The sequence below is a fragment of the Ceraceosorus guamensis genome (assembly GCF_003144195.1).
Source record: "Ceraceosorus guamensis strain MCA 4658 unplaced genomic scaffold IE81scaffold_65, whole genome shotgun sequence".
Classification (NCBI taxonomy): Eukaryota; Fungi; Basidiomycota; class Exobasidiomycetes; order Ceraceosorales; family Ceraceosoraceae; genus Ceraceosorus; species Ceraceosorus guamensis.
This window is the reverse complement of record NW_020290060.1, coordinates 41,851-58,533: the sequence shown is the minus strand read 5'-3', so window position 1 is coordinate 58,533 and position 16,683 is coordinate 41,851. Positions and strand designations below refer to the sequence as shown.

The 16,683-nt window shown below is 56.4% G+C and overlaps 6 protein-coding genes across 6 annotated transcripts; 3 read left to right on the top strand and 3 right to left on the bottom strand.

The window, feature by feature from the left end:
• Positions 1-116: 116 nt before the first annotated feature.
• On the top strand, positions 117-1,744 carry IE81DRAFT_325510 (aldolase). Its single transcript, XM_025514541.1, has 3 exons — positions 117-571; positions 643-1,228; positions 1,327-1,744. The coding sequence occupies exons 1-3, from the start codon at positions 305-307 to the stop codon at positions 1,530-1,532; spliced, it is 1,059 nt and encodes a 352-aa protein (XP_025367668.1). The 5' UTR covers positions 117-304; the 3' UTR covers positions 1,533-1,744.
• IE81DRAFT_325509 (hypothetical protein) lies at positions 1,575-3,461 on the bottom strand. Its single transcript, XM_025514540.1, has 2 exons — positions 3,083-3,461; positions 1,575-2,773 (listed from the first exon to the last, which is right to left on the bottom strand). Exons 1-2 carry the CDS (start codon positions 3,141-3,143, stop codon positions 1,977-1,979), a joined length of 858 nt encoding a protein of 285 aa, XP_025367667.1. The 5' UTR covers positions 3,144-3,461; the 3' UTR covers positions 1,575-1,976.
• Positions 3,462-4,614: 1,153 nt separating this feature from the next.
• IE81DRAFT_325507 (putative NADH2 dehydrogenase 40K chain) lies at positions 4,615-6,687 on the bottom strand. Its single transcript, XM_025514539.1, has 5 exons — positions 6,221-6,687; positions 5,968-6,139; positions 5,754-5,845; positions 5,436-5,680; positions 4,615-5,215 (listed from the first exon to the last, which is right to left on the bottom strand). Exons 1-5 carry the CDS (start codon positions 6,385-6,387, stop codon positions 4,719-4,721), a joined length of 1,173 nt encoding a protein of 390 aa, XP_025367666.1. The 5' UTR covers positions 6,388-6,687; the 3' UTR covers positions 4,615-4,718.
• Positions 6,688-7,094: 407 nt separating this feature from the next.
• IE81DRAFT_219352 (hypothetical protein) lies at positions 7,095-7,566 on the top strand. Its single transcript, XM_025511027.1, has one exon. It carries the CDS (start codon positions 7,251-7,253, stop codon positions 7,497-7,499), a length of 249 nt encoding a protein of 82 aa, XP_025367665.1. The 5' UTR covers positions 7,095-7,250; the 3' UTR covers positions 7,500-7,566.
• A 2,655-nt stretch (positions 7,567-10,221) lies between these two features.
• On the top strand, positions 10,222-11,477 carry IE81DRAFT_282460 (kinase-like protein; the record flags this gene model as incomplete). The annotated part of the gene is made up of 6 exons (XM_025511535.1): positions 10,222-10,336; positions 10,431-10,597; positions 10,670-10,720; positions 10,798-10,914; positions 11,000-11,256; positions 11,327-11,477. Coding segments are annotated over 6 exons (858 nt in total), but the record flags the coding sequence as incomplete, so codon positions are not given.
• Positions 11,478-14,179: 2,702 nt separating this feature from the next.
• IE81DRAFT_325506 (putative sterol carrier protein) lies at positions 14,180-16,349 on the bottom strand. Its single transcript, XM_025514538.1, has 3 exons — positions 16,105-16,349; positions 15,949-16,009; positions 14,180-15,878 (listed from the first exon to the last, which is right to left on the bottom strand). The coding sequence occupies exons 1-3, from the start codon at positions 16,213-16,215 to the stop codon at positions 14,680-14,682; spliced, it is 1,371 nt and encodes a 456-aa protein (XP_025367663.1). The 5' UTR covers positions 16,216-16,349; the 3' UTR covers positions 14,180-14,679.
• Between the last annotated feature and the right edge of the window lie 334 nt (positions 16,350-16,683).

Sequence of the window (16,683 nt, the reverse complement as noted above, 5' to 3'; positions counted from 1 at the left end):
GCTTGGGCTCACTCGCGCGAGAACTGGCATCACGGCAAATTCGGCTCCCCGTGCGGGTTCCTCTCAGCTAGCACGCTGTGTATATACGGTGCGCGTTGCCTGCCTTCCACTCCACACATCCCAGCTACATCCCAAAGTGCTGGTGGGTGTGACGATCGAAGCGGTTGCGCACCTAAGCAATGTCCGATACATAGGGTCACAGGTTCGATGTCTTTGGCTTGCATTCACCCAAGAAGCGTCCCAGCAAATCCATAACGCCGAAGAACTCGAGATGATTTCAAGAAGCGTCACTCGAGCCCTGAGCATGGCACGCCCGAGAGCAGATGCTTACAGCCTGCTGCCGTGCGCTACTTCTCGAGCCCTTGCCAGCATCGCGCTCAGTCCAGGCCTGGGAAAGGATAGCCCTCATCACGTGCGGATTGTAGAAGTGTCTCCTCGAGATGGACTGCAAAACGAGAAACAAGTCGTCCCGCTGACCACCAAGCTTGAGCTGATTCGAAGGCTGGTTGAGGAAGCGGGCGTCGAGACTGTGGAAGCGGGCTCTTTCGTCAGTCCCAAGTGGGTTCCTCAGGTGAATACGCAGCGAGAAGGGTGCGCGCATGAGGTGCGAGAGCCATAGCGCTTACACAGAGGGCCACCCAGATGGCAGATTCTGCAGCTGTGCTAGAGCAAATGACGGTCAAGCAAGGCGTCTCTTATCCCTTCTTGGTGCCCAATGACAGGGGCTTGGTCAACTTCCTGGACATGGTCGGGCCCAAAGGTCGAGCGGCCGGACGCTCAGACGAGATTGCCATCTTCACAGCCGCGACCGACGCCTTCACCAAAGCCAACACGAACTGTACCATCCATGAATCCTTGGAGCGGTTGTCCAAGGTGACCAGCAAAGCGCTAGGGCATGGGATTCGGGTGAGGGGTTACATCAGTGTCGTCGCGGACTGTCCGTACTCGGGAAAGGTCAATCCTGCAGACGTCGGAAAAATTGCAAAGACGCTGCTGGAGATGGGATGTTACGAGATCAGCCTAGGCGACACTACTGGTGCAGGGACACCAGGTCAGATGCTCAATGTGCTGAACGAGTGTACGCGTCATGCACCTTCTGTGCGCTTCGCCGCGCACTGCCACGATACCTTTGGATCAGCAGTGGCAAACGTATTAGCGATGGTCAATGCAGGCGTAAGAGTGGTCGACGCAGCTGTTGGTGGCCTCGGTGGCTGCCCGTACTCGCCGGGTGAGTGGGCTGCAGTGCACGAGCAACGCTCGCTCCAGTGTGCCCTCCTGATTGACTGTAAGAAAGCAAGGAAGGCTGACCCCTCTGGCCCTTTGCAGGCGCTAGCGGCAACGTTGACGTCGAGTCCGTGGTCTATGCGCTTCACGAATCAGGGTACGACACTGGCCTCGATCTTGACGCTTTGGCGCAAATTGGCGCCTGGATCTCACAACAGCTCGATAGACCCAATGGTAGCAGCGCAGGTCGCGCTATCCTTGCTCGCGCGAAAGTCAAATCTCAGAGCGCAAAGCAAAGCAAGCTGTGAATTCGTTGTGCATTGCACAGAAGGCTGTGCATTCTCTGTCCCGGACAGGCTATGATCATCGGGCCCCCACGAGCTCTATTCATCGCAGCGCGTAGCTCGATCCAATTACTGGTCGATGCAGAATGTGCATGAGATTCACGGAGCAGCAAGCGCACATCGAGAGGCGCATCGAATGAGTCCGTGTCGTCCAAATATGACGAAGCAGGCGGTACAATAAAAAGGACGACAAAGAGGTTAGAGTGAGCAGGGAGTGCGTGCTAAAAAGAAGTGGATGCGGTATCAAGAGTAGGCGAACAGAAGGTGCTCGGTACAAGCGAGCGTGATATCGAGTGAACAGCGTTGGAGATGCGATGAGCCCGACACCGCCTTGCCAAGGACGATTCAGGTGCAAAGATGAGGTGACGAGAAAGTGATGAGATGACTACGGGGCGAAGGTCGCGCCTTTCATGCTGCCAGCACGACAGCGACGACGGCGGCAGCTGCGAACAATGTGGCGACGCTGGTACGGACGGCATTGGCAGAGTCGCCAGCCGATCCACCTTGAATCATCTTGAGGTTGGGCTTGTCTCCCTGCTTGTTGACGGCGTAGTTGGCGCTGTACTGTCCGGGCAGACCGCAAGTCTCGCGGAAGTTGCTCTGGCAAGCCTTCTTGCACGCTGTCCTCGCCGCCGTCGTTCCGCCGGGCAATGCGCAAGCATCGCCGCAAGCAGTCGCTCTGTTGAGACAGTCCGCAAATTGGACGGGCCACTTGTACTGAGACAGGTTGGTGGCCCCCTTGTCGCAAGTGCAGCGAGTGCCGAGATTCTGCACATCGCAGAAGTTCTCCTTGATCACCGCACCTTCCTCTGCGCATCCAGCGGTGGCACAAAACTTGGTCTGCTGCGCACAAATAGCTTCACGGTTGATCACCGTCTCGTTGGCCAGGTTCCAGTTGAGAGTGGGAAGGTCAGTCGTGTCGAGCTGTTGGAAAACGTAAGGATTGGATTGCTGGACCACAAGGTTGGCCACCCAAGGTGCGGTGGCCGTAGCAGATGGCAGGGTGAAGTTGGAGGACGCGGTTCGGTTTGCAGCCGACGTGGCGGCTGCTGATGCAGCGGAGCTCCAGTCAAACGACTTGACCGTGGCTTGTGGCGTGGGGATGGTGCCAGATGCCGAGGAGGTGACAGGTGGCGTGAAAGCCGTGTCGGTGGACAAGATTCGTGGTGTGGTCGCTGGCGCCAGCATCGAGTAGGTAGTCAAGTCTAGAGAAGAAGAAGTGGGAGGAGTGGGCAATGATGGGTAAGCGCAGAGCCGGCAAACGTGAGGTAGGCATGCCTTGCCTGGCATTCGACCTGGGATGAATCGCAAGCGCGATCTTTCGAGGACGCAACTCTTGACCGCAGATTGTCTCCGTCGCACCAACAAGACTCTTGCGCGAAACGCCGCCATGCGCAACGATGCTCGGGTGCGTGCACTGGTCATGGATCTCACCAGCACCTCGCCTCCTTCCTTCCACGCGCTTTGCAACTTTTGGCCAGCCCAGTCTAGCGGTGAACCCTCCAAAAACTCACTCTGCGCGGAGACCGCGACCGCACCAGCGCCTGCAAGGGCCAAAGCGAAAGACAGTTGCATCTTGATGATAATGAAGGGTGGCGAGGGGGGCAGTAGAAGTCGACGCTCTTATGTTCCAGGTTGGGGCACTTGCTTAGTGGGGAGCTGGCAAGGTGAAACAGTCGCACGTGCTGGGAATAACAGTTGCAGCGCGAACTGGACCGGTAGAAGGGAATGGAGACGGTGAGGCTCACGGCAACGGCGAAGGAAAGGGTTGGACAAGGAGTGAGGGGGTTGAGAGCGTGTAAGATCAACGCTGGATGAGCGTCCAGCCGTGCGCAAAAGAGGCAGCCGCGAGCATCTGTGAAATTGATGACGACTAGGAGGAGCAGCAGCGTGAGACCTCGCACCAATCCGGTGTCCGTCTCGCCTCTTTCTCTCTGCCTGTTCACGATCGACCGCCGTCGCGCGCGCGCGCGCAAAGAGCAAATCACGCAGCAGAAACCCAACCGTCGTCGTCTAGCTGAACGGCGGACGACTGACGCGGGGTGGGGTTCGTCGACTTGCATGAAGCTTCCCTTGATGAGGGCTGCTCATATGCCTGCCTTGGTCGGGGTAATAAGTGTTTCCCCGCCCCGGGCACCCAGACACATGACGAGGTGCGCGGAACCTCATGCGGCTCGTGGAGCTTCCTGCAGCTTGAGGGCAAGGCCTGCATGCGGGCTAGGCGCTCTTGGAAAGAGCGGAAGCAGGTGCCTCCCCCGCAGCGACTGCAGCCTTGCCTGAACTGTGACTGTGACTGTGCGCAGTAGTACAGAAGTCACAGTGGTAAGTAGTAGCAAGCCAGACTTTGTTTCCTCGCACTTTCAATTTTCACTCGACATGGTCATCGAGCCGGATGCTGGCTAGGTCGGCGCATCATCGGGGATAGGGAGCCTGGCCTACGGTGCTTCTCTCGCAGCTTGCGCGCTTGCCGCCGCCCTGTGTGTGGGGAAGAGTGCAGGAAGAGTCTCGCGCGACCGCTCCTGGTGCCTCATCAATCGTGAATGATTCCCAAACAGAAGGCTGTCGTGCCCGTGCTACCTGAGCCCTTGGTACCCTGCCACTGACCGCCACATTGCCCTTGATTCGCGCTACCTATGATCCGCGCTGCCAAAGTCACGAGTCATTCGCCCCCCCCTGAATGCTTTGCAGCACCCCGCACACTTTTCAGATCAGCTTTCACGATCGAGCTAGGGCCGCAATTCCAGAGACTAGCAGACTTCGCGCGAGCAGCTGCACACAGGATTTGGACAAGGAGACGCCAGTCGCGAAAAGACTCATTCTTGATTTGAAGAATTCAAGACTACTATCGAAGAATCATGAATCGTGAATCGAAGCGATCTTAAATCGGTTACTCGACTTACGTGCCCATAGAGTCACGTGGAAGAAGCCTGTCCAAAAATACTTCGACTTTTCACTCAAAAAGAATACCATGGCTCTAAAGCCACGAGCCAGCTCGAGACTCTGGGGCTTAGCCACAATCTTCGAGGACCACATCAGGCTTGGCACGCTCACCCATACTCAGTCTATGGATTGCATTGTATGACGGCTGCTTTTCGAATCAAACAGAGGTCTGAAAAGCGGATCGACTCTCGCCCCGCAAACACGCACAGCCTAGTCCACCACTCTGTAGGGCTGCTTGCCACCTTTGAGGCGTGCGCCACCCGTCTCGATGGGCCTCTCGAAATGCAGCTGAGATCTGTATCTGCGAAGATACGTGATGGCAACTTCCTCGACGGTGTCTGGCTCGATGGCAAGATCGGCAAAGGTCTTGGTGCCAGGCGCGTCGGGGTAGTCGTCGATGTAGCGTCTTGTCACCTCATCCGGCGAGAGCATGGGCCACCACACCTTGTCGCCTGCTTTGGCAGCGAGCATCAGCACTGCTTTGGGGATGTTCAAAGAGGGGCGAACCAACTTCCTGAAGGTTAAAGACTGGACGAGGTTGAGAAGCTCAGAGACAGTGTAGGTCTTCGGACCTGCCAGAGAAAATGTCTGTCCGATGGACGTATTTTCTGCATCCATGATCACCTCGAGGGCTTGCGCGACATCGAGAGAGTGGACTGGCCGCAGCTTTGTTCGGCCGTGGTTTGCGTGCCAGGTGATTGGCCAGCCTAAGAAAAGAAACGGGATTGTGTGTCAATAAGACCAAATGCGCCAAAGAAACGTCGAATGCAGTCTATGCGGCCTTCAAAGCGCTGCTCGCAGAGCATCGCCCCGGCCGACATTCGGCACCTCCTGCGCACTGGACCGTCGCAACGTCCCAGTTGACATGCTACCTGTCACCCTGACGCACCAAAGACTGTAACAAGCCTGCCGCGATTCGCTACTTACTTGCCATTTGATTCAGGAAGCGATCCTCGTGGCCGTACAGAGATCCTGGTCGCACAATAGTCGCGCCCTCGAAGACTCTGTTCACAGCTTCCTCTCCTTCTGCCTTTGTGCGCAAGAATGCGGATGGACTGTTCTTGTCGGCATTCAGGTGGGACACGTGAATCAATCTCGAGACTCCGCATGCATCCGCCACTCCTGCAATTCGCTGAGCTCCAGAGACGTGGACGTCGTTGAAGGAGAAGTTCCTGAACGCGAGCAAATTGGATGTCAGTCGTCTGAGACGACTTCACCTGTGCGAGGCTCTGGCGTTGCACTCACTTGGTCTCGTAGTTCCTCCCCGTCAAGTTGAACACCACATCAGAGTGACGCAAGCACTCTTCGATTTGCTCATCGCTTCGAATGTCCCATTCCTAAGCACGACGTGTTGAAGCTCAGTCAGCTCAGGGCTGCCTTTCGCATGGCCATTCCGCCCAGCGGCGTGCTTCATCGGCAAGCAAGAGGCAGCCTGCACACCTGTCCATTGCTGACTTACAAGCGGCACGATCTGTCCAAGGTCACCCATGACCTTCAAGTGTCGCTTCTCGTCCTCATCTCTGTAGGGCACAATGACCTGAGTGCCCTTCTGCGCCAATCTGTTCACTACGTATCGGCCAAGAAAGCCAGTGCAGCCGAACACCGTCGCGACATGACCCGACACCGACGATCTGACGTGGCAAGAGCCGCACATGCAAGTATCAGCAAGAAGATGGGGACATGATCTCTACCCATGAGCAAGCTCGACTCACCGACCACCTCCGTATGGGCCAGCGCGGATGATAGGCTGACCGGTGCGGCGTTTGATGACCAAGTCGTGAACAGCTCTGGATTGCTGAGACGCGGCCGCGGTAGCTGGGCGCAGAACCGATGAGGCAGCTTGCCTAGAGGTAGCTTGAGCAGCAGGCAAGAGCACCATCGTTACTCGATCGATCTGGCCGAGGGTAGGAAGGAGTGGGAAGGATCGTTTCCTGAAGGTGCCGAGCGAGGTGCCGATTTACCAGCGCCAACGATGTAAGGCAACAGCCGGCTGTAGGGGAACAGCGAAGGAAGCCAGGGTGGTGCTGTGAGCCGAGCGTTTGCGAGATCGAGTTCACGTATCAAAGAATGTAGGATCACGGATCGCGAAGTTTCTTGACACCTCGTAGAAACTCGGCTGGATTCATAATTGCTTGACTCACGAATCAAGACTCAAGACTTAGACCGATGAGCGCTTCCGCGAGTCAACAAGTCACAAGTCACGAGTGACGATCGTTCTTGACCGTGCGCCTGCATCGTCCCGCCAACGAACGAGAGCGCGCGCTTTCCAAGCATGGCTTCTGGTTGAGATTCAGACACGTGGGCCGTTAGGCCTGCGCGTGCCCTTGCGCCGTGCGTGATTGATGATGCGCGGCGCGGATCACGCACCAGCAGGCATGCATGCAACACCGCAGACTCACCACCCGGCCAACACACCCACAACCCACTCATCAATCAAGACCCTGACCAGATTTCGCAACGAGACGACGTTGAACCATTCACACATCCACACATCCGGGCTCTGTGAGATACTCCAGCAAAGCACACCTGTCTACTCGATGCTGCACCGGTTCAGGGTAGGAGACGCTTTAGAAACGCGATCCAAACGGTCTTGACCTAGACCTTGCTGCCCCTGCAATGGAGGAGAACTACGACCCGAGCGCATCGTGCGCACGAGTGAGGCCGGTACCAAGATGATGGTCTTTGCCAGCATAAGCGAATGTCAAGGAGCCCCTGCCACGCCATGCACTGTTGAGATAATACATGAAGAAGCTCCACAATCCCTCGTCCAAGGTACTACTGGTGTGGTGGTTCCTGAATCAGTACAGAAGCCTACCATCGCCTTACGGCGGTGCACTACTGTACTACACCTTCGCGTATTGCGCGCAGATGCTCCCTAGGATGGATGCATCGGAGGCTGCTGTCCCTCGTCACACAGCCCCGTGCGGATGGCATCCGCAGCGACGGCGGCATGTCCTCAAAACATGCCTGCCCAACATGCGCCTGGAGTAAGGTACCATCCGCAGACCCGTGCAGTGGGCAGCGACCCATGATGCGGCTCTGAGGTCCTTTTTGAATGCGCTCGCTATGCTGCACTCCGAATCGCGATTCTACATGTGATCGATAGAGGGATAAGACACAACAGCTATGTAGCCCCCCGTGTACGTCACTCAAGGCTTGAACACGTCCATGTGGCGGCGAACGAGCGTCCAGCATCCGTCGTCATAGGGAGCCACGACGGTCGAGCTCCAGCTGACTATCGTCGATACACACGCCTTTGCCTGCATGGACTCGACGTGGCCCACGAGCAAATGCGTTATCCTTACTGATCCACCACTATTCTGATTATTGTTCCGAGTCTTGCGTCCAGTGTTCATCAAGATTTATGTGGTCAGGTGCCCTGCCTCGCTTAGATTGGAGGCTGCCATAAAGAAGAATGTGTACGCGGAGTACCGCATATACACAGGCGAAACCGAGAATGTCATCAGGAAGTAGTTGGAGTCGCGATTCAAGAGCCACGAGTGTGAGTGTGCATGCAACCAGCGTACAATCACTTGAATAGCCGCGTCTACTCATATCGAGGTCGAAACGCGTCTCTCTGCTCAGCTTCTTTCATCAAGAGCAGACACACATATGCAGCATACAAAACAGCATATGCAGGTCTCACTGGTTGACTGATCGCAATCGAGCGCAAGCTTCCGTCCGCAAAGCGATTGAGTTTGGGCATTGCATCTTAGCAGCAGCAGCAGCGCTCCTCCGCTCGGCATCAATCAATCTCGGCTACCTACATATTCTTACTCCAGCAGCTATAGCTACCCGCGCAATGGCGGCGGCGGCGGCGGCGGCGGCGGCCGGAATCTCTTCTCAATCCATTTTAGCACACATATGGATAGGTGGCTCGGGAGCGCACATCGTGCTGAGTTTTGTATATAATGGTGAGTCATCACCGTCATGCTGCTGCTGCTGTATGGGCTAATTGAGCCATATATTGACCAAGTATACATAATGCTTGCATGGTAGCACGGAGCTCCTCATCACGGCAGCGGTCGCAATTCGTCCCTTTTCCCTTGTGTCGGCTGTACATCAGCCCACGGTGAGCTGCAGGTAATGATTCACACTCGGCACCGCATGTGAACTTGCGAGCTGCTATCAACGGCGCCACATAGAGGAGCTATGTGCTACGAGGCGAACGTTAAAAGTCGCGAGTGCTCATATAGAGACAAATCAAGTGTGCACCGCGTACGGGCTTGAGGGTATAGGTCACCTCGATCAGCGTGCACCGACGTGTTTTGGAAGATGCCGCGGATGACCAATCTGACCACTGAATCATCACACTTTCCAGGGCGGAGGCTACGCTAATGCCAGCACCACCGACACCAGACCGCGTTCTCCATCTGTGGCACGCGGTGCCAAGGGTTGCAATGTCGGCGCGACGCCCAACTCAGCGCGACCTCACGACGATATAGACGTCAGCAGCGTGGTGCCTTGCATTGCTTTCTGGGCACTTCACCTACGCTATCTCATAGAGCGCGGCCCACTGTGTCCCTCGGTAGTGATGGACGACCTGCTCTTGCTTACCGCTTTGCCCTGCCGTTCGCTGCCAGCTCATATCACTCACGTACAGCGCTGAAGCTATTCGAGCCACATCCGAGACTTGTTTGCTCTCACGCCGTCACTTCCTTTGACCGATGCCTGCCACAAGTCTGACCGTCCGCTTCCAAGCTCTCGCTTACGCACTTGCTCGCAGACTCTACTACAGCATACAACATCATTGTAGAGTGAATGAGGCGCACGCCACAACTCCTCACGCAGCACTCCATCTTCCCTCTGCACCGGAAAGGACACGCATCCTGCTAAAAGTGTTACTTACCGTGGTGGAATGGTCTCGTCAGTCTCGAGCGGTGTCTCCTCGCCATGGGACAAGCGAGTCAACGTACCTGCGAAAATTCAAGCGTCGTCGCGGGGGTCGACGCAAGATCCGCCACCGTCCTTTTTATCGCGCTCACCAACGGTGGCTTCGCACAAACAACAGCGCACTACTCACGGAGACAGCTCGACATCTGGCAAGCGTACCTCACACACCGGTGGTCAGACTTTACCATCCTTCTCGGGTGGCGATGGAGGCGCATCGGAATCGATTTCCAATGCGACTATCGATGGACGCCATGGTAGCACGACAGTCTCTCTCCGCGCAAATATTCCTCATAGCCCGACAGAGAATTCCAACATCTCGCCAACCTCAGCACGCAGCGGCATTGGAGGCCTAACAAATCGTATCAAGGTTCGCACGATGGAGGTTCTGTCGCCCAGGTCGGCCAAGTCGCCCGGGAGATTGGGCAAAGAAGGGGAGAACACCGCCGATTCGGTCCGCGACTCTGCACACGACAAGCGCCGGCGAGAGGAAGACGACGACGTGGATAGCGACGCTCCAGCACAAGAGCTCGACGACTCCCTGGTAGGTGGCAGCCCCGCTCGAGAACCACGCAAGCGCCTCGCTGCTGTAGCTGCAGCCGCCGTAAAGGGCAAACACAAACGGAGTCAGCAGTCAGAGTCTATCACACAGTCGCCATTGTCGATGCTTGACTCACTCATGCGACTCGAAAAGCAGGAAAAGAAGGCAAAGGCCGCTGCGGACGCTGCTGCGGCGCAAGCAGAAGCAGCTCGACGAGAAAAGGAAGCTAGAGAAGTCGCTGCTGCCGAGCGTGCTTGGTACGAGCGTCGACAACAGCAAGGCATGCATTGCCTCACTGACGAAGAGCTTGGAGAGCGCTACGGATTTGAAAAGGAGATTGGCAGCGGTAATTGGGGAAGCTGCTGGAAAGCAGTCATCACCCATTCTTTGCGTGAGTGTCATACCCTTGTGCTTCACCTCTTTCCACTGTGACTGGGCTTGATCTGACACCGGTCGGTGGCCTCCCGCAGCCGGTCTGCCTGTGGTCAAAGACGCTTCGGGCAAGCCTCAACGACGCACAGTGGCGGTCAAACTGGTCGTGCGCGATCACTCCTCTGCGAGCAAGTCCAGAGTCAAAGCTCTTTGGAATGAGTTCAAAGTCATGAGATCGGCTTGCAGCTTCGAAGAAATGCACCCCAATCTCGTCGTCTTTCGAGAGGTGAGTGGTATGCCGACCCGTCACCAGCACAAGTTAATAACCATTTCCCACACACTTTCTCTTCTACAACAGTTCCTCTTCAGTCCAAGCTACGCGTGCTTGACGATGGACTTCTTTGATCAGGTGAGCTCTGTATCGTGCTGCTGAGGTGCTGCTTTCTGCTCTGGGCGTCTGACCCGCGTTCGCTCCCTACTGCAAAGGCTATGCAAGTGTGCCTCTCTCGCTGGGTGTACGCGGGGCCGGATGGCTTTTTCCAGCAGCTCACGTCGGCCGTCGCGTGGCTTCACGCACGTAACATCACGCATTGTGACATCAAGGTAAGGAAGACTGCACTACATGGCTGCAGGCTGACCTGACTGCCGACGCCGAACATTTGCCTCTCTGCCTTCAACCACTGTGCAGGTCCAGAACATGATGGTACACCCTGGCCCAGACGGTCGAGAGCGGCCGATATTGCTCGACTTCGGCTTTGCTAAGAATCATGATCCCAACTCCGGCTTCATCACCAATGCAAGGTGGGGTACCCCGGAGTATCTCTCGCCAGAGCGAGCTCGCGGCGATGATCACGACGAGCGACTCGCCGATGTCTGGGCCCTCGGAGTCAGCCTTTACGAGATCGCCGTTGGTCGCACACCGTTTGAGAACGTCAACGAGACATTGTGAGTCGAGGACGGCCACAACATTAGCGTCAATCCCCACGCCTGACTACATCTTTTCTCTTCTGTGCAGCCTCGACACCGAATCTCTCACTCTGTACTACGAGAGGACTGTCATGTCCGCTTGGCAAGGCAATTGGGACATGATATCCGTGCACTGCGAAAGTCTCGTTCGCGCCATGGTCGAACCAGACACCAAGAAACGCATACAAGCGAAAGACGCCTTGAATCATCCCTTCTTCTGGCCCGAAAACGCCCCTGGCGCCCAGCGACGAGATAAGCATCACAATGGTGGGAGGACGTCCGACCTCGACGACAGCTTGATCGAGCTTCTTCGGGTCAGCGAGCGAGTAAGACAGGCTGGAGATCGAAAGTCTAATGCGAAGAATGCCTCGTCCAAGCAGCAAGACAAACAGCCTCCCGCCACAGCAGGGATGTCAAATGTCTTGTCGGAGCATGAAGACTCCGAAAAAATGCACCAGTCGATGGCTGCCGTTGAGGAGCTCAACGACATTGCCGCAACTCCACCTCCCAATTCTGAGGCCCACGACCGTAGCAGTCAGTCGAGCGACAGCACAGCGCTTGAACAGCTAATGACCCGGAATTCAGCAGCGCCGAGCCTGCTCAATCTGACACCCCTGGATTCCGGGGTTGTTGTCGTGCCGAACAGTCTGACAAGTTGGCCTGCGTCGACAACAACTTTTGCCATAGAGAACTCGGAACACCATCGGACGCCTTGGCTCAACCAGCGGAACGGCGACCGCTCGCGCGAGCCCTGCCGCCCGCCTACAACACCTCGCATCCTCGTTCCTGATGAAACCCCGGCAGAGGACGAGCAACCCAGCTTATCGACCCTGGACATGTCTAGTACCGCTAGTGAGCTTTCCGATGAGCGATCTGTGCAATCCCTGCAAGTGTCGGAGGGTGCCTGGGGCGACAGCACCTACGACGTGCCCACGGGCGAGTCCACCTCGTACTCTCACACAATTCAGGGGTCACCGTTTCTCTCATCCGTCGGTACGTGCCTCACGTTGGGAGATCTGCGGCGCAAAGGGTCGGATAGCTCATTGCGAATGGATCCCACTGTATTACAGATCCCGCAGCCAATTTGCCGCCCGCCACAGCCAAGAATTTTGAGCCATCCAGAACTCTCGATGTGCCTTCCTCAAGTGCTGGCCAGGGAGGCAAAGGTGCAAGACCTTTTTCGGCTGCCATTACGCAGCGAGACTTGGTCTCGCTCAAGACGGATAGTCAATCAGGCCAGCATTTTAGGTGTGCTCTACTGAGTTTTGATCACGCGAAGCCGGGTACGAAGCAATTCCAGTCCGCTTGGGCAGGAGAAGTTGCTGCAACAAAGCCTAGCGAGGCAGCACATCCACGTCAGGTCAGCTCGAGCGTCGATCACCACAGCAGTAGAGGGCTCTTGGTCAACAGTGCTATGGGCAGATCGAGCGACGACCGCCGGGATCGTGAATGCGCGCCCGGCAATTCCGCTGTCGGTCTGAAAAATAGACCGTGTCCTACCCGTCAATGCTCGGAAGAATCCTCGATGTGCTCAGTCGTCACAGCACAAGCTGGGCGACCATCTCTCAGCCTGTGCCACTTAGGAAACGCAATCGGCGATCACGCCAACGACGTCGAAATGATCTCTGACGTCACGCACTCCACCCACTTGCAATCTTATGCGACGAAGCCGCCGCCGCCACCTCGTCCAGCGACCATGTCTCTAGAAAAGATCAACGAAGGCTACACGTCTGCTGAGCTCAGTATGGAGATAGAGCAGATGGCAGACGGCGTCGGTCGTGAGTGTAGCAATCCGAATTACCCAGCCAATCAACTGAGCCCTGATGCCAACGAACATCGCGTATCAGCAGCATCTGCTGGAGAAGAAGGCGGTTCTCTGGCACGCGTACGAGCTTCCCTGGCCGAGATTGGTCAAATGGCTCAACGCTTAAGTCGCTTGGTCGAAGAGTCTACCGCGAGTCTCTCGTCGATATCGGCACACTCGAGCAGCGCAGCTTATGCGTCTTCTGCGCAGGTAATAGCTGCCGCAAACGAGATGGTGAGGTCAGTCAGTCAATCGAACCTACAACTTGCCGCAGCTGTGCCCAATCTAGCAGCCTTGGCGTCTCATTCAGCTGCAAAAGACTACTCGCCCTTGACGAATGGTACCAATGAGCCGCTGGCCAGCACTGGCTCAACAGCACCGTTGGGGCCATCAATCGACGAAGCACAAAGTCTGGGCTTGACTCTGTCACGGACGCAGCACCCCAACACCACTGCTTCGACCATCAATCGCGACCTCGCGCCCCACACCACTGACCCCAAAGCAGATGCGTTGAAAGCACGGCACTCCTTATGTCTTGTAGGCGCCAGTGCTGCACAGGGCTCCGTAGGCTCTCCTGCATTGCCCCCCGCCCCTGACTCTCGTTTCTCTACGTCCTTTGAGCGTCCGGATGAACATCATAATGGCGGCAAAAGGGCTAGCAAATTTGGCCGCTTGACCAGCTTGTTGAGCCCTGTCCAGGTAGAGGTGCGAGCGACCACCACGAGTGCTCAGCGCCAGCGCCGCCTTTCCAAGCAAATCAGCAGACCGCCAAGCGCTTCAAGGACTGCAGACTTCATGACTTCGCCTTCATTCCGAGGATCTCATGGAGGACTGCGAAGCGCGACCGGCTCGCTGAGACGCAAAGATGCGCACAATGAGAGTCTAGCTGACGAAAAGCAGAACAGCTCCGCGGTGCCAAATCGGCCTAGTCTGCTTCGGATGGCCTCTGCAGGACGTCTTCCACGTTTGAGCTCACGGACTCCTTCGACTCCGGCATCTGCGGCTCCACTCACTCCCAAAGCGCCTCATACTGGACCAGGAGCTCTTGGCGTCTCGAGCAGGGACGACTTCCGGAGTCGTCAAATGAGAGAGGACCCGGGTACCCCAGCTCCTAGTGGCAAGAGCTTGTGGAAGCGGCTACGTGACGTTGGGATGGCTCGCGCCGTTGCACCGCGCACCTGACAGCCGGAAGACGACGTCTGTATAGACATGCTTTCTACCACTTATGCCTCCCGGTCTCGCCACCTGTTGTCTCATATCCTCTTCGCGCTGTTGACCAACTAGATACAAATAGATTCGTCGGTGCAGGTCACCTCATCACTCTCGACCATTGCTTACTGCTCAAGCAACTTTGGGCTCTGTCCCGTCCACACAGCCGTCACTCTTTCACCCGCCTATTTGAATATCGTATTCTGGCTCACGTAATGCCATTGTCCGCCTCAAAAGCTGAAAGTCTCCGAGACATCAGTGAGGGAGCGAAAGCTGACTGCTGAAATGCATCAAGCTGAGACTCGAGCCGGTAGGCGTGAAGGTATGCATTTGGCTACGACAGCACATGTATGGATGAGCTCACGCGCGCACATGACGTGAACAGCGCTCTACAGCTTGGAGGTCTGCGGCTCGGGGATAGAAGCGGGCAAGTAATCGGAGAAGTGCTTGCTCTTGACCTTTTCGAGCTCCTCCTCGGTCATGCGCCTGCACTCGTTGGCAAAGTCGTATCCGAAGCGGTCCTTGTTGTGAGCGCCATCCTTGTAGAAGGAGGCCTTCTTGAGGATGGAAACGACGCAAGAACCACCGAGACCGATGTTGTGCGTCAATGCGGCCTTGACGTTTTCGACCTGCAGCGCACCCGCTTCGCCGCGCAGCTGCAAAGCCATGTAGGCCACCATGCCGAGACCTGTCGCGCCGAGCGGGTGACCCTTGGATTCCAAACCTCCAGAAGGGTTGACGACCCACTTTCCACCAAAAGTGTTGTCGCCAGCCTCGACAATTTTGTGAGCCTCATTCTCGGCGCACAATCCCAAAGCAGGGTAGGTGACGAGCTCGTTGGGAGCAAAGCAGTCGTGCAGCTCCAAGACCTGAATGTCCTTGGCGGTCAGACCGGCTTGCTTGTAAGCAATCGTTGCCGCACGCCGGCTCATGTCGGCACCGGCAAGTTCGATTCTAGAGCGATCCTCGTAGAGTCTTGGAGAGTCGGTGGACACTCCCAGACCGGCGATCTCGATTGCTCGGTCTTGGAGATTGTGCTTCTTGATAAAGTCCTCGCTCACGACGATTGCAGCGGCGCCTCCATCAGAGGTGGGGGAGCACATGGGCAATGTCACCTCGCGCGTGATCTTGCGGGCCTTGGCTACCTCTTGTGGGCTCGGAGAGACCCTAAACTGCGCATAGGGGTTCTTGACGCTGTGCTTGTGGTTCTTGGCAGCGATTGCAGCGATGTGATCCCAAGTGGCGCCGTACTTTTCCACATACTCTTGACCAGCAGCTCCGAAGATGCGAGCAGCAAAAGGTCCAAAGTCATCCGTCTTGTACTCCTTTTCGGCTTCGATTTCAAACAGCTGAGACATGGTGCCCTCCATAGGAGGCGCTCGATCGTTCCATGCGGATCCGAGAGAGCCTGGTGCCATCTTCTCGAAACCGAGTGCCAGTGCGCAGTCGGCTTGACCTGCCATGATGCTGTTGGCAGCAAGGACAAAGGCAGAAGAGCCAGTGGAGCAGTTGTTGTTGACGTTGACGATGGGAATGCCGGTCATACCAAGTTGATACAGGGCGCGCTGTCCGCAAGTCGAGTCACCGTCTGGTAGGAAGGGAGTGGTCGCAATCAGCGTACAGTATGGACGCTGCAAGGGACCCGTCATTAGACTCACAGCAGTACCCCACAGCGGCAGTCTCGACATCATCGTAAGTGATGCCGGCATCGATGAGTGCCTGTAGAGGTGATGTCGGGTCAGCTCGATTGTGACTGGCAATGCGAAGACAGTCACGCGAGTGCAAGAGTAGGCATGCTGAGCATCGCTACTCACCTTGACCGTGGCTTCCAGACCGAGCTCGGGGTAATCACGCTCGCCGCGGGGCTTGTCAAATTTGGTAAGGCCGACGCCTACGACGTAAGCTTTGTGAGGAGTGTACGGCATGTTTGGCCAAGTGTGTGGTGTGTGTGCGGTGCGTGTGTGCGTGGTTCGGAAGTGTGAGGATGGCAGAGGATGTGGTGGCGAGATGAAAGATATTGCCTAGCTTGAGCGCATCAGATTTTATATCATGGCTGGACTCTGCTGCATCGCGAAAGCTGCATGAGGCACTAGTGCATTCCCCTTGGTCGCTTCATCGAGCAACTCGGACCGGTGCCTCGGCAAAGTAGATTGCCCGTGCAAGACAGGCGGTCTCCTCCACCTGTGCATACATACAGTACACAACCGCGCAGCGATTACGATCCCACTACCCGTTCAACAGCCGCTCGCTTGACCACACAAGGTCGAAAAGTCTATTCCCATTCACGATTGCGTCGGACAGCCGGATTCAGCTGACATATCCCGGTCCACAAGCTTCCTATCCCAACAGACTGTACGGCGCGTTGAGCTGCGACCGAAGCCGTGCACAATCAA